General features: G+C 42.2%; 1 protein-coding gene across 1 annotated transcript in view; it reads left to right on the forward strand.

Moving 5' to 3' along the window:
* Positions 1-13,823, forward strand: part of nsmfb (NMDA receptor synaptonuclear signaling and neuronal migration factor b) — an 81,367-nt gene that overhangs the window by 33,449 nt on the left and 34,095 nt on the right. Inside the window, exons 7-8 of the mRNA XM_048558743.2 lie at positions 286-338; positions 11,062-11,151. Coding sequence (XP_048414700.1) covers positions 286-338; positions 11,062-11,151 — 143 coding nt within the window. The remainder of the gene's footprint in view (positions 1-285; positions 339-11,061; positions 11,152-13,823) is intronic.

Genomic DNA, 13,823 nt, shown 5'->3' on the forward strand with positions numbered 1-13,823 from the left:
AAAACCACGTGAAACCAGAGACACAGTGAAATCATTGATAACAAAGTGTGGAGCTGGATGAACACAGCAGACCAAGCAGCATCTTAGGAGCACAAAAGCTTTTGTGCTCCTAAGATGCTGCTTGGCCTGCAGTGTTCATCCAGCTCCACACTCTGTTACCTCGGATTCTCCAGCATCTGCAGTTCCCATTATCTCTGAACACAGTGAAATCATTGCTCAGTTTTGTGCTTGAAGGGGCTCAGATTGGTTCCTGGTGATTTTAAATTTCCTGTTATTTACCTGCAGAAATTTCCGCAAACATCTTCGAATGGTTGGGAGTCGAAGAATCAGAGTGCAAAGTAAGTCAGGGTAGTCTATCTGATAATCCCTCTGTCAGTCAATCCACCTGTTTCTGTTTCCGTTTATTTCTTACTTTGATCGTATGTTGATTGATCTGTCAGTCATTATTCCTGTTTGTGAACCTGTCATTCTGCATGTTTGTGTGTCAGTGTGCCTGATGAGCTGCCAGTTTGTGTCAACCTGCCTAACTGTGTGTCACTGTGCCTGTCATTTTAACTGGTTATGTGTCAGTCTGCCTTAATTCTTCCTGTTGGTGTATTGGTGTGTCTGTCATTCCGCCAGTCTGTATGTCAGTGGGCCTATAGTTCTGCCTGTTTGTCAGACAGTGTGGCCTGCCATTCTGCCTGTTTGTGGGCCTGTTGTTCTATTTGTTTGTCAGTCACTAACTGTCAGCCTGCCTGTTTTGTGTGTCAGTAGGGCTGCCATCCTGCCTGTTTGTGTGTTGTTGCCAGTATCTCTTGGATCAGGTGCAATTAACAGTCAAATGCTGAGCCACACAGTCATATGATGGTACTCACGAACTCAAAATGACAAGAAGTGAGCACAAGGACAATTCTGAGGAACATAGTAACAGGACACAGACCTACACCTACCATGCCCACTCATGGAGCTCCAGATTAGAAAATTGGGCACCTCATTGTCATTGCCAAGTGAGGAATGGAGGATGTCTCATTAAGTTCTAAGTATGGTCATGATCTTAAACTAATCCAGAGGGCTGGATTAATATTCCAAGGAAAACAAGTTCAAATTACATTCTGACGGTCTGAAAATTTACAATGCAGGTGAAAATGAAAAAAATCTGAAAATAATCAGATATCGTGTTTCATGTCAAAAAACCTTAACTGGTGAATTAATGTCCTTGAGGAAAACCCCATGCCCCTGTTCCAATCTTACCCATGTATACCTTTCTATGTGAATCCAGTCCCACACCAGTGAATGCTCTTAATCGTCATGGATAAGGGTTGAGATGCTGTTTCAAATGCAAGGGAAGTAAGGTCTGTCTGTGAGTTCTGAAGATTTGCAGTTCCTAGGGTATCTCTTCTTCCTTGAGTTTACTGGTCAATTTGCACATTAACAATGTAGGCATCATTAACTTCATTTTTTCAGCAAGTTGCTGCCGAGTGTTAATCATGTTACAGCTGATCCACATAATGAGTGCACAGTATGACTCATTGCAGAAATGCTTTTCACAGACAAGATGCTACATAAGTGCACATTCTTGTGCTGGTTTTGAAGGTATCCTGGGCTAGAGGGAGAGGGCATTGCTTACCATTCCCATCCTTGATTTGTGGTTAAGGTTTCCCCACCAAATCTATAGGTGTTAGGCACAAACAAGCTCAGACTGTGACACCAACCTCATGTGTAATGTAATAACATACTAGCCACTGACAAATAGCTACTGGACCACAAAGGCAGCTAGCAATCACAAAAACCAAAGGGTAGTACCAATTCAGAAGAGACTATGTCCAAGAGACAGGGACTAAAAAAATACACTTAGCGCTGTAATTGAGGATAGGGTAGCAGTTCTGATTCCAGGCGCTGTGTATAATTGCTGATTAACTCCTGTAGTGGATTTATCACCCATTCCCAGCCCAGTTCTTTCATGCATTATTTAATGGTAATCTGCACTTTAACTACCTTACTGCCTTGCTTATGTTAAAGCCTAATTAAAAACACCCCCCTCGGGCTCTCGTGTCAGACTTGATTATGAATACTGAGCAGCTCACTCATGACAAGACTCAGCACTAATGACAGGCACACTCAGAGGAAATTAATGAGATGGACCTGAATTGGGAGCGGTCAGCTGTGTGATTCTATTCTGGAGTTTCATGATATTCACAGGGTATTGTGTAGATTAGTAGCAGAAGGAGTGTCTTGGCACACTGTCCCTTTGGCACACTGACCCCTCAACACCCTGGCCTCTTTTGACTGCACTCTGACCCCTCCCTTTGGCTCTCTAACCCTTGAAAATGTTGACCCATCAGTATTCTGATGTTTCCCCTCTGCACAGTTTTCTATCTGAGTTATAGAGTCATAAAGCTGTGCAGCATGGAAACAGACTGTTCAGCCCAACTTGTTCATGCCAACCAGATATCCTGAATTAAACTAGTCCCATTTGCCAGCATTTGGCCCATATCCCTCTAAAGCCTTCCTATTCACATACCCATCCAGATGCCTTTTAAATGTTGTAATTGTACCAGCCTCCAACATTTCTTCTGGAAGCTCATTCCATACATGCACAACCCTTTGTGTGAAAAGTTGTCCCTTACGCCCCTTTTAAATCTTTCCCCTGTAATCTTGAACCTATGCCCTCGAGTTTTGGACTCCCCCTTCCCAAGGAAAAGACCTTGGCTATTCGTCCTTCCATGCTCCTCAAGATATCATACACTTGTATAATGTCACCCCTCAGCCTGCGACAGTCCAGGGAACATAACCCCAGGCTATTTAGCCGCTCCCCATAGCTCAAATCATCAACCCCGGCAATATTCTTGTAAATATTTCCTGAACCCTTTCAAGTTCTGCAACATCCTTCCAATGGCAGGGAGACCAGAATTTTACACAGTATTCCAAAAGTGGCCCAACCAATATCCTGTACAACTGTAGCATGATCTCCTAACTCCTATACTCAATGCACTGATCAATAAAGGCAAGAATACCAAACGTTTTCTTCATTATCTTGTCTGTCTGGGACTCCACTTTCAAAGATACATGAATTTACATTCCATGGGCCCTGTTCAGCAACACGCTCCAGGACTTAGCATTGAGTGTATAAGTCCTGCCCTGATTTGCCTTACCAAAATGCAGCACCTCACAGTTGTCTAAATTAAACTCCACCTGCCACTCATTGACCCATTGGCCCATCAGATCAGGATCCTGTTGTACTCTGAGGTATCCCTCCTCTCTGTCCACTGCACCTCCAGAGTATGTCAAAATGTAAGGCGACTCAGAGCTTGGAATTGGCAAGCATGAGGAATCTGTTTTTATTTTGTGGTTTAAACCAGCTCAGGTACGGGTACCTACATGTACACCCTGAGAGACTGTTTCCTCCTAATCTCTAACAAGACCCTTCAACTGCTTCTGAGCTGTAACAGTCCTATATTTACATTTGTAGGTAATAGATTATCAAGTGCAGCCCAGAAGTGCAGTGTCTAAAACCTCCCTCATCACGTGCTTATTCTAGATTCTTATCATCTTTCTTAATGATGTCAGAGTCATGTGATCAGTTACATTATCCTGATTTACATTAATCTCATTATCCCATATCCCTACCCCCATGCTTCTCTCTAGATGGCCTACCTGATTCCAGTAGTTTACAAAAATTATATGTGAATAAAATTAATCAGGATAACCATTATCAACATCATCATCACCATTATTCTCATCTCCTCACCAACCCCACTATTTCCACCTTCCAAAGTTCAAACCTCACAGGCTGGGGCAAGTGGAGGTCCAGTTCTGGTTCGTGTGAGTTTATCACTAGGGTGGTGGTGTTGCACCGTGTCCGCAATAGTTGTGCTACTGTGTCTGATGTAGTATAGGTGTGGGTGGCCCATATTTTGTGATAATCATACTCACCCACACTCCTTAGCCTGAGTGAGATCAATCCTGTCCTGTTCCTGTTCAGTGTTCCTTCAGGTGTTCTGATAATGTAAGATCTCAGTGTATTTGTTTCTCTGATGACCATGGTTTCTGACTCCCTTTCCCTTAACCAGACATTGTATTCTAGCTTTAATGTTTACACTACCTTGTGCCTAGAGTCATACTGTCTGTGCTACATTTTGTTATAGTTTTTCTCTACTTGATTTATCTTCATGTGGTCTTGATAGATTATGTTTGGCCTTAGGTCATAGTCTAAACCTGGTACATCAATTTTAAACCTCTTCCCCACTTATCCTTCCATGGGCAAGTCTCCATTATTCAGTGCTGTTGCTCTGCAACTGAGTCAAACTAATTCCCAATCTGGATTCTTAGACATCACTGACTTCACAGCCTTGGCTGCTCTTTTTGCCTCTCCATTCAACTGCGGATCGAATGAAGAACATGTCACCTACTTGATTCCTGGTTCCAAAGTAAATTCCCTGAAATCCTCAATATGGGTTGCAGTCTGATACTAATTCTTCCAATAAAACATGTATGACAAAAATCCTTTACAGTTCTCTGAACACTGAGTCTACTGCAGGTGAATGACTAAAGATGAAGTCTTGCCACTTCAATCCACGTTGAATAATAGCTGACTCGGACTAAATGCATCTTCCCTCTCGAAAAAAAAACAGATCTGTTTTCCTGTGGCCTTTCTGGAAATCTTGATGCATTCATTTGTTCTGTAGGTACTTGGTTGTGTCAGGCACACAGTTGGTAAAACAAGATACAATGCTAAAAAAAAAACTGGCTGGAGATCAGTGGGTCAGGCAGCATCCACAAAGGAAGGCTAACATATCGAGTCCAGGTAACTCTTCATCATAGTTGAAGTGATGTGTGGAAGGGGCAGCATTTATGCAGTAATTCGCATGGCGGGTTTGGAGTGCTGGAGGAGAAAGGATGTTAATAGTGCAGATTTAGTGATTGGAATGTGAGAAGGGAGAGCAATGGTGTGTCTATCTGCCAGACTGGAAAGAACAGACAGTTCCACTGAGGTAGGGGAAGGGGAGAGCGAGTGACAGAGAATATAACAAACAAAGCAAAAAGAAAGGGAAGGAATGGGTTCACAGTTGGAAGGTGTTGAATTTAACATTGAGCCCAGACGGTTGTAAACTGTCTAGTGTGAAGATGAATTGTTGTTCCTCCAGTTTGTACCTTGGTTCACTGCAGCCTTACAGCATGCCCAGGACAGAAGAGTGGGCATGTGAGCAAGATGCTCAATTGGGAGGGGTGGGTGTTGGTGTGCTGTGGGAGAAAGGATGTTGATAAATTACACAATTGAAATGTGCAGCTTGTTAAAGGAACGGCTAATGTGTGTTCTTGATAAGCATGTACCTTTCAGGCAGGGAGGAAGTGGTCAAAGCGAGGGAACCATGGTTTACTAAAGAAGTTGAAACTCTTGTCAAAAGGAAGAGGGAGGCTTATGTAAAGTTGAGGTGTGAAGGCTTAGTTAGGGTGCTTGAGAATTACAGGTTAGACAGGAAGGACCTAAAGAGAGAGCTAAGAAGAGCCAGGAGGGGACATAAGAAGTCTTTGGCAAATGAGATACAGGCTATTAGACTAGACGGGATTGAAATTCACGAGGAGGTGTTAGCAATCCTGGAAGATGTGAAAATAGATAAGTCCCCTGGAGCGGATGGGATTTATCCTAGGATTCTCTGGGAAGCTAGGGAGGAGATTGCAGAGCCTTTGGCTTTGATCTTTATGTCGCCATTATCTTCAGGAATAGTGCCAGAAGACTGGAGGATAGTAAATGTTGTCCCCTTGTTCAAGAAGGGAAGGAGGGACAATCCTGGTAATTACAGACCAGTGAGCCTTACTTCAGATGTGGGTAAAGTGTTGGAAAGGATTATAAGAGATAGGATTTATAATCATCTAGAAAGGAATAATTTGATTAGGGATAGTCAACACGGTTTTGTGAAGGGTAGGTCGTGCCTCACAAACCTTATTGAGTTCTTTGAAAAGGTGGTTAAACAGGTCGATGAGAGTAAAGTGGTTGATGTGGTGTATATGGATTTCAGTAAAGCATTTGATAGGGTTCCCACAGTAGGCTATTGTATAAAATACGGATTCATGGGATTGAAGGTGATTTAGCGGTTTGGATCAAAAATTGGCTAGTTGGAAGAAGACAGAGCGTGGTGGTCGATAGGAAATGTTCATCCTGGAGGTCAGTTACTAGTGGTGTACCGCAAGGATCTGTTTTGGGGCCACTGCTGTTTGTCATTTCTATAAATGACCTGTATGAGGGCGTAGAAGGATGGGTTAGTAAATTTACAGATGACACTAAAGTCGGTGGAGTTGTAGATAGTGCGGAAGGGTGTTGGAGGTTACAGAGGGACATAGATAAGCTGCAGAGATAGGCTGAGAGGTGGCAAATGGAGTTTAATGCAGAAAAGTGTGAGGTGATTCACTTTGGAAGGAGTAACAGGAATACAGAGTACTGGGCTAACGGTAAGATTCTTGGTAGTGTGGATGAGCAGAGAGATCCCTGAAAGTTGCCACCCATGTTGATAGGCTTAAGAAGGCGTACGGCGTGTTAGGTTTTATTGGTTAGAGGGATTGAGTTTCGGAGCCATGAGATCATGTTGCAACTGTACAAAACTCTGGTGTGGCGGCACTTGGAGTATTGCGTACAGTTCTGGTCGCCGCATTATAGGAAGGATGTGGAAGCATTGGAAAGGGTGCAGAGGAGATTTGCCAGGATGTTGCCTGGTATGAAGGGAAGGTCTTATGAGGAAAGGCTGAGAGACTTGAGGCTGTTTTCATTTGCGAGAAGAAGGTTACGAGGTGACCTGACTTAGGATGATCAGACGATTAGATAGAGTGGACAGAGAGAGCCTTTTCCCTCGGATGGAGATGGCTAGCACAAGGGGACATAGCTTTAAATTGAGAGGTGATAGAAATAGGACAAATGACAGACGTAGGTTCTTTACTCAGAGAGTAGTAAGAGCGTGGAATGCTCTGCCTGCAACAGTAATAGACTCGCCAACTTTAAGGGCATTTAAATGGTCATTGGATAAACAAATGGATGATAATGGAATAGTGTAGGTTAGATGGGCTTCAGTTTCACAGGTCGGCGCAACATCGAGGGCCGAAGGGCCTGCACTGCGCTGTAGTGTTCTGTGTTCTATGTTCTATGCTATGTTAAAATGACCAGAAACGGGAAGGTCGGAGTCATGCTTGCACATGGAGCAGAGGTGTTCTGCACAGCGGTCCCCAGTCTGCATTTAGCTTCTCCAATATAGAATAGGCCACATTGGGTGCAGTGAATACAATGCACAAGATTAGAAAAGGTACAAGTGAAATGCTGCTTCATCTGGAAAGACTGTTTAGGCCCTTGGATCATGAGCAGGGAAGAGATGAAGGGGCAAGTGTTGCACCTCCTGTGGTTACATGGGAAGTGGAGAGTGGTGTCAGTCGTTGAGGAGTGGACTAGGGTGTCCCAGATGGAATGATCCCTGCAAAATGGAAATAGGGGAGTGAGGGGAAGAAGTGTTTGGTGGTGGCGTTCTGTTGGAATTTCTGAAACAGCAGAGAATGATCTTTTGAATGCAGAGGCTGGTGGAATGAAAAGTGAGGACAAGGGGAAACTGATCACACTGTTGTGAGTGATGGGAAGAGGCAAGGGTGGATACAGAGGTGATAGGTCAGATGTGGTTGAGGGCCCTTTCAACCACAGTGGGTGGGAAACCACGGTTATGGAAGAACTGCAAGCATGACCCTAACCTTCCTGTCGCTGGTCATTTTAACACAGCGTCTTGCTCGCATGCCCACTTGTCTGTCCTCAGCATGCTGCAGTGAATCACAGCACAAACTGGAGGAACAACATCTCATTTTCAAACTAAGCAATTTATAACCTTGTGGGCCCAATATTGAGTTCAGCACGTTCAAATTGTGAAACTATTCCTTCCCTTTCTTCTAGCTTTGCTTATTAAATTCCCTGTCACCCTTTGTTCCCTTCTCCCACCCCAGTGGAACCATCTGTTCTTTTCAGTCTGGCAGTTAGACACACTATTGTCTGCCGTTCTCACATTCCAAACACGTAATTTATCAACATACTTTCTACCACTGCACTCACCCCTCCCAACATACAATAAATGCTGCCCCCTCCATACTACTTACACTCTGATGAGGAGTAACCTAGACTTGAAATGTTGCTTGCTTTGTCTTCATGGATGATACTTGACCCGCTATGTTCTCTAACCCTTTTTGTTTTCAGTTCAGATTCCAGCATCTGCAGTAATTTGCTTCCAAAATGCAATGCTGTGTGGATCTAATGAAATGTCTGGCCCCACACGGAGAGTTTGCTCCTTCTGTGCACTTTGTGATGCCTAGATTCTGCAAGATTTCTTTTCACATCGACTTTGGTTTAACTATTCTTAACTATTCTTCGGTCATGCACCAATTCACCTGTCATCATTGTCAAGTGTTCTTTTTGATCATGGTATCTTTTCAGCAATATATCTGGTAGAAGCGCACAGAATTGCATTGTGCAGGGATTTGTCTGACTTTATCTTCAGTTGTTTTACATTGTGTAGAATAGGAGCCTACATCTTCCACAAAAGTAAGGTCCTTTTCTTTTCTGCTTGATCCACCACAGCACTTGAGAATGAATCTGCTGTTACTTGCACCTGTCTGGAACATGGTTATGTATTATAGACATATGTCATCAGCTTAAGCCTTTGAATGTAGAGGCATTTTTTGATGTGTTTTGATCCCAATATTGTTATGATCCCAATATTGTTAATAAAGGCTTGAGGTCCACCTCAGTCTGGAATTTGAGTCCCAAGAGGTAGTCTGCAAACCTTTCACATCCCCATGTAACAACTCACACTTGCTTCTCTGTGGTAGCTGGCTTGTATTCATTCTCCATCAAAGCTCTCAACATAAAGCAAACCAGTTTTCCCTTTCTGTCAGTTTGCTCTTGAATAAGGACAGTGAATAAGTCTGAGTTGTAATGTACTACATCATTAAAAAGTAAATTCTCTTTGATCTCTTCAAAGGTTGTAGTCTACTCCTGCCCCCAATACTATTGTTAGACATTTATCAAAAGATTAACTGAATATTCCCACTTGATTCTCCACATCTTTGATTCATGGGAAGTCATTTGCACACTTTGATACTTGAAACTCACCAATGGCTATTGTTTTCCTTGGATCTGCCATGACGCCCTGTCTCCTTGGAAAATGTGTCCTAGGAATGTAATTATTGCTGTGAAGAATTTATATTTCTCCTTGAGTGTAAGATCAGTGTTCTGCAGTGACTTTAATGCTTCCCTGACCATCTGGTCGTGCTCCTCCTTCATTTTAGGATGTAGTGGATTCGTCCATATGTATAATGGTTCCCTGTTTCCCTCCAGGATTCAAGACTTTCCTCTTTGGAAATCTCTGGCACAGTGGAGATTCCAAACAGTAAATAGTTGAAGAAATATTTCCTGATTAGTGAATTCAATGCAGTCAGCAATCAAGCCTCTTGGTCTGAGGGCATCTGCCAAAACCTGATGTTAGCACCCAATTTTTGTGAAAAACCTACTTGCTGCCAATTTTGTCAAACTAACATCGACAGATGGAATAGATCGGATTTGCCTTCTTACTTCTTTGATTATATGAGTGAGATCCACACCCACTCTTATTTCCCCACTTGTTTTGGTAACAGTTAATTACCCCTAAAGACCTTTGTGTCAGTTCCATCACTCTGACCCTGATATGGCCTATTTTCAATCATATTGTCTAATTGAGATTTTAGTTTTCCCATCAGAGGTTGAGGAATTTTCCTGGGCACTCACAAGCCATGGGCTTAGCATCTTCTTGCAGAATAATGTGATACTCCTGCTCAATTTACCTAAACATTTGAACAGCGACGGAAATTCTTACTGATATTTTGTTTTGTTTTAATTCTGAAGTATTGTATTCACTCTCTCAGAGGTCTAGATGCAAACGTGTGTTTCTGCTGAACAATTAGTCCTTCTCATTCCTCAGTATATATGGTAGTTCCCTGATATTCGGTCATCTCTGCCTAAACTTTGTGGTGATTTGCCTACCTGAAAATCTGTGCCATGGCCTTGGAATTTTGTGTTTGCTGATCTAACTTTCATAGTCTTCATCTATGGTCAACTGTCTACCAGTATCAAAACTGCTGCTCCTGTGTGGAGTTTACCTTCTGTTCCCTTTCTCCTTCAACATGATGATGCAGAGTCTGTTTGACTTTTTCTGACTTCACCAAGGAATGTTGTTTTCACCCTTTTATTCTGTACTTTAACTCGGTGAACTTTTTCTTTGTTGTATTATTTTTATTTCTCTGGGAAAATTTCCTTTTGCAAAATATTTTCCTTATTTTGAAGTGATGAAGGTACTGTCAACTTACAGTATTGTCCAAAATGTCCCAACTGGCCAAACCTATGTAGCAATCTTCCCCCAGTGCTAGACAGTTATTGGACTTGAAATTTTGCTTTCAGCCACACCTTGTAAATAATTCATTGATGATGTCAATTCTCTTTTTTTTTCACATTTTATCAGGATTTCAAGAGGATGACAAAACCAGTTTGTGCACTACCCACCCGACTGATGTTTCCTTATCGTACTGAAAGATCCTGGGCCCTGATTTCTGCCTGCATAGTGTGTGGGATTCGGCTGTTAATACTTCCTCGGATTGAACAAAGTCTAACTAACTCTCAGCCTACACACTGAATTTTTAAAAACTATCTATGCTATTTTTTTTCATTACTATACATTTTCTAATTAATTCATCCTTCAAAGCTACATTCCCACAACATCCTTCAGAGACAATGTAAATTAATTGAAAATGTTCAATTGATTCGCCCAAATGTTGAAATTGCTGATTAAGCCTCACCTGTTCCATAACTAAATTGCTTTGGTGTTTAAAGTATGTGTCAAAAACTTTTCTCAGTGCATCATGTAACACTTATATGCTTTCTCTTACCAGAACATCATCATCTATTAGACCTACAGCTTGTAAAATCGTGCTGACTTTATGGAGCTGCTCCTTTGTGTGTAAACCTGAAATTATTCCATATCGCTTAAACTGGATGCGTGTGCAAATATTTTCTTTCTGTTTTTTTTCTAGGTCTTTCTGAGCGACAAGAGAAGAGTTTTGGTCGCTCCTGGAGTGACCCTACGCCGGTGAAGTCTGATGTGATTGGTGAACCACGAGAAAGTAAGCTCATCTATTACTTTAATTGTTTCACTTTTCACTTTGAAGATCGTAAGTTCAAACCTTACTTGAGATTCTTTGCTGCAAAGCACTGTCAGGGCTGGGCCATGCGCCACATTCAATCCTGAGATAAATGGACTGATTTTTAATCAGTAAGGGAAGCAATGAAAATGGAGGTAAAGAAGGAAAGTGGACTTGAAGATTATCAGTCCAATCATCAAATAGCAGAGCAGGCTCAATGGACAGAATGGCCTACTTCAACTCCTATGTCTCATAGTCTTGAGACTTGAGCACACATTTCAGTCTGCCAGCATTGTAGGCATGCTGCATTGTTATTGATGTTGTCTTTCAGATGAGACTTAATTTGACGTCCCAGCTGTCTGCCTGTGTACGTGGGTGTAAAACTCCCTGGAGTGCTTTTAAAACCACCTGTGGTTTAGCCAACATTACTCCATTGAAAAGTCTCACCAAAACTTTGATTGTTCATTTAATTGGTTGCTTGTGGGACCGTACGGTGTAAAAATCTGTTGGTATGTTTTATGGCATTGTGCCGCTGACAATATTTCAAAAAGGGATTGTTAGAAGTGCAGAATTTCGGCACACTCTGGAAACCTGAGCTTTGTAACTGAACACTAATCTTTCTCTCCTCATTCATTCCACTTTCTCTTGCTGCCAGTATTTTGTGTCTGATGTCCCATCTGACTGAATTTTTGGGTTGCAAACAATCTGCAAGTGACAGAAGAAAGCCACATTGTTTCCTATTCTGTTACTCTCCTATTTTCTGGTTGCATTTACTTCAACAGGAACAATGTTAGGGAGAAATACTTGGAGTGTTGCCTGGTTTACAATTGCATGCCAGGTCACAGTGAGCTCTGTTTCTGTTCACAGAGCCCTTAGGTGAACAGTGAAGCTGCAAGGCTCAGTTAGGATAGGGACTACGCCCTGCAAGACAAACCAAAAATTGGTCACAAATCCTTCATCCTGTCTAGCCACTCGGAACCCAGCAGGATCATAGCTTAGAGATAGTAGGAACTGCCGATGCTGGGGAATCTGAGACAACAAGGTGCAGAGCTGGATGAACACAGCAGTCCAAGCAGTATCAGAGGAGCAGGAAAGCTAACATCTCGGGACCTGAAACGTCGGCTTTCCTACTCCTCTGATGCTACGTGGCCTGCTGTGTTCATCCAGCTCTGCACCTTGTTGTCTCAGGACCATAGCTCAGCCAGAGTGTTCTTGACTGGAACCAAAGTGCTGTTTAGGGGAATCGCTATTGATTGATTTATTTATTTTATTGTCACATGTACTGAAGTACATTGAAAAGCTTTGTTTACGAGTGGTACAGGCAGAACAAAACAAGCAATGGATGTTCAGATCAAAAAGACTTCGAGGCATACAGATTACATTGTAGGTTACATTATTTGAGGCTAGAGTCCACTCAACAGTCTGATAATGGCCGGAAAGAAGCTGTTCCTGTGGTGATGGCCTGGTGGTAACATACAAAGATTATTAATTCAGAAACTCAGCTAATGTTCCAAGGAGCTGGGTTTGAATCAGACACAGCAGATGCTGGAATTTAAATTCAGTAAGCAAAATCTGGAATTAAATATCTACTGATGATTGTGAAACCATTACCGATTGTCAAAAAGACTGGTTTGGCTCATTAATGTTGTTCAGGGAAGGAAACCTGCTGTCCTCACGTGGTCTGGCCTACATGTGACTCTTGACGGCCTTCTGAAATGACCTAGCAAGCCTCTCAGATCAAAGGCAGCCGTGGAAAGGCAGTAAATGCTGGCCAGCCAATAACACCCATGTCCCATGAGTGAGCTAAGAAAAAACAAGCAAGTGCGCTCAGGAGAATTTGGGTTCAGAGCTCCTGGAAGAGATCTCAGGCATAAAAAGAAAATTAGTCCAAGTTATGCCTGGCTGTGAGTGCTTGTTTGGCACAGTGTAAATGAAACCTACATAAGTCAAGCTTATGCAGGGGCTGTAAATGGACCTGCCCTGTGCCCAATTCCTGTTGCAATTGACTTTGGAGTGAGTGATGTGACAGTATACGAGAAACTTGCACTATATTTAGACAACTTGTTTATAACCTGAAAGTATGTTAAGACAATGCAAATGAAACCTATCCTGTCATGAATGTGATCCATGAGTGATTGATGATGCCACAACTAGAAAATGTTCTGTATTTCCACAGATGTACTTCAACAGAAAAATAGAAGAAAAATATTAAACTAAGACCAGTGGAGGTGGCGAGGAAGGATGCTGAGTTAATCATGTATTAACAGCTAATGTGGAAAATGGAGAGTAAGACATAACTAGACCAGGTTCATTATAAAACAACTGAACTAGGCCATCAAATTAGACCAAATTTGAGTTCAATCCCAATTTATTTAATTATGTTCCAAAATTGAGGTCATGAGCTTATCCTGGTTTGATAGTAGGGTGTGGAATCATCTCTTGTTTTCAATAGCTTAATCGGGAGGCTGTTGTGTTATATATTTATAGGTTTATAAATGTTTACAGCACAGAAGGAATCAGTTTGGCCCATTCTTTACTAGTGAGAAAAGTGCTGTCTTATCCAACCTGTCTATGCTTCTCATAGTCTAATACAGTTCTATTAAGATCCCTCTCAACATTCGCAGCTCCAAAGAAAACATCACCACCCCCACCAA

This window comes from Stegostoma tigrinum, chromosome 29 (assembly GCF_030684315.1).
Source record: "Stegostoma tigrinum isolate sSteTig4 chromosome 29, sSteTig4.hap1, whole genome shotgun sequence".
Lineage (NCBI taxonomy): Eukaryota > Metazoa > Chordata > Chondrichthyes > Orectolobiformes > Stegostomatidae > Stegostoma > Stegostoma tigrinum.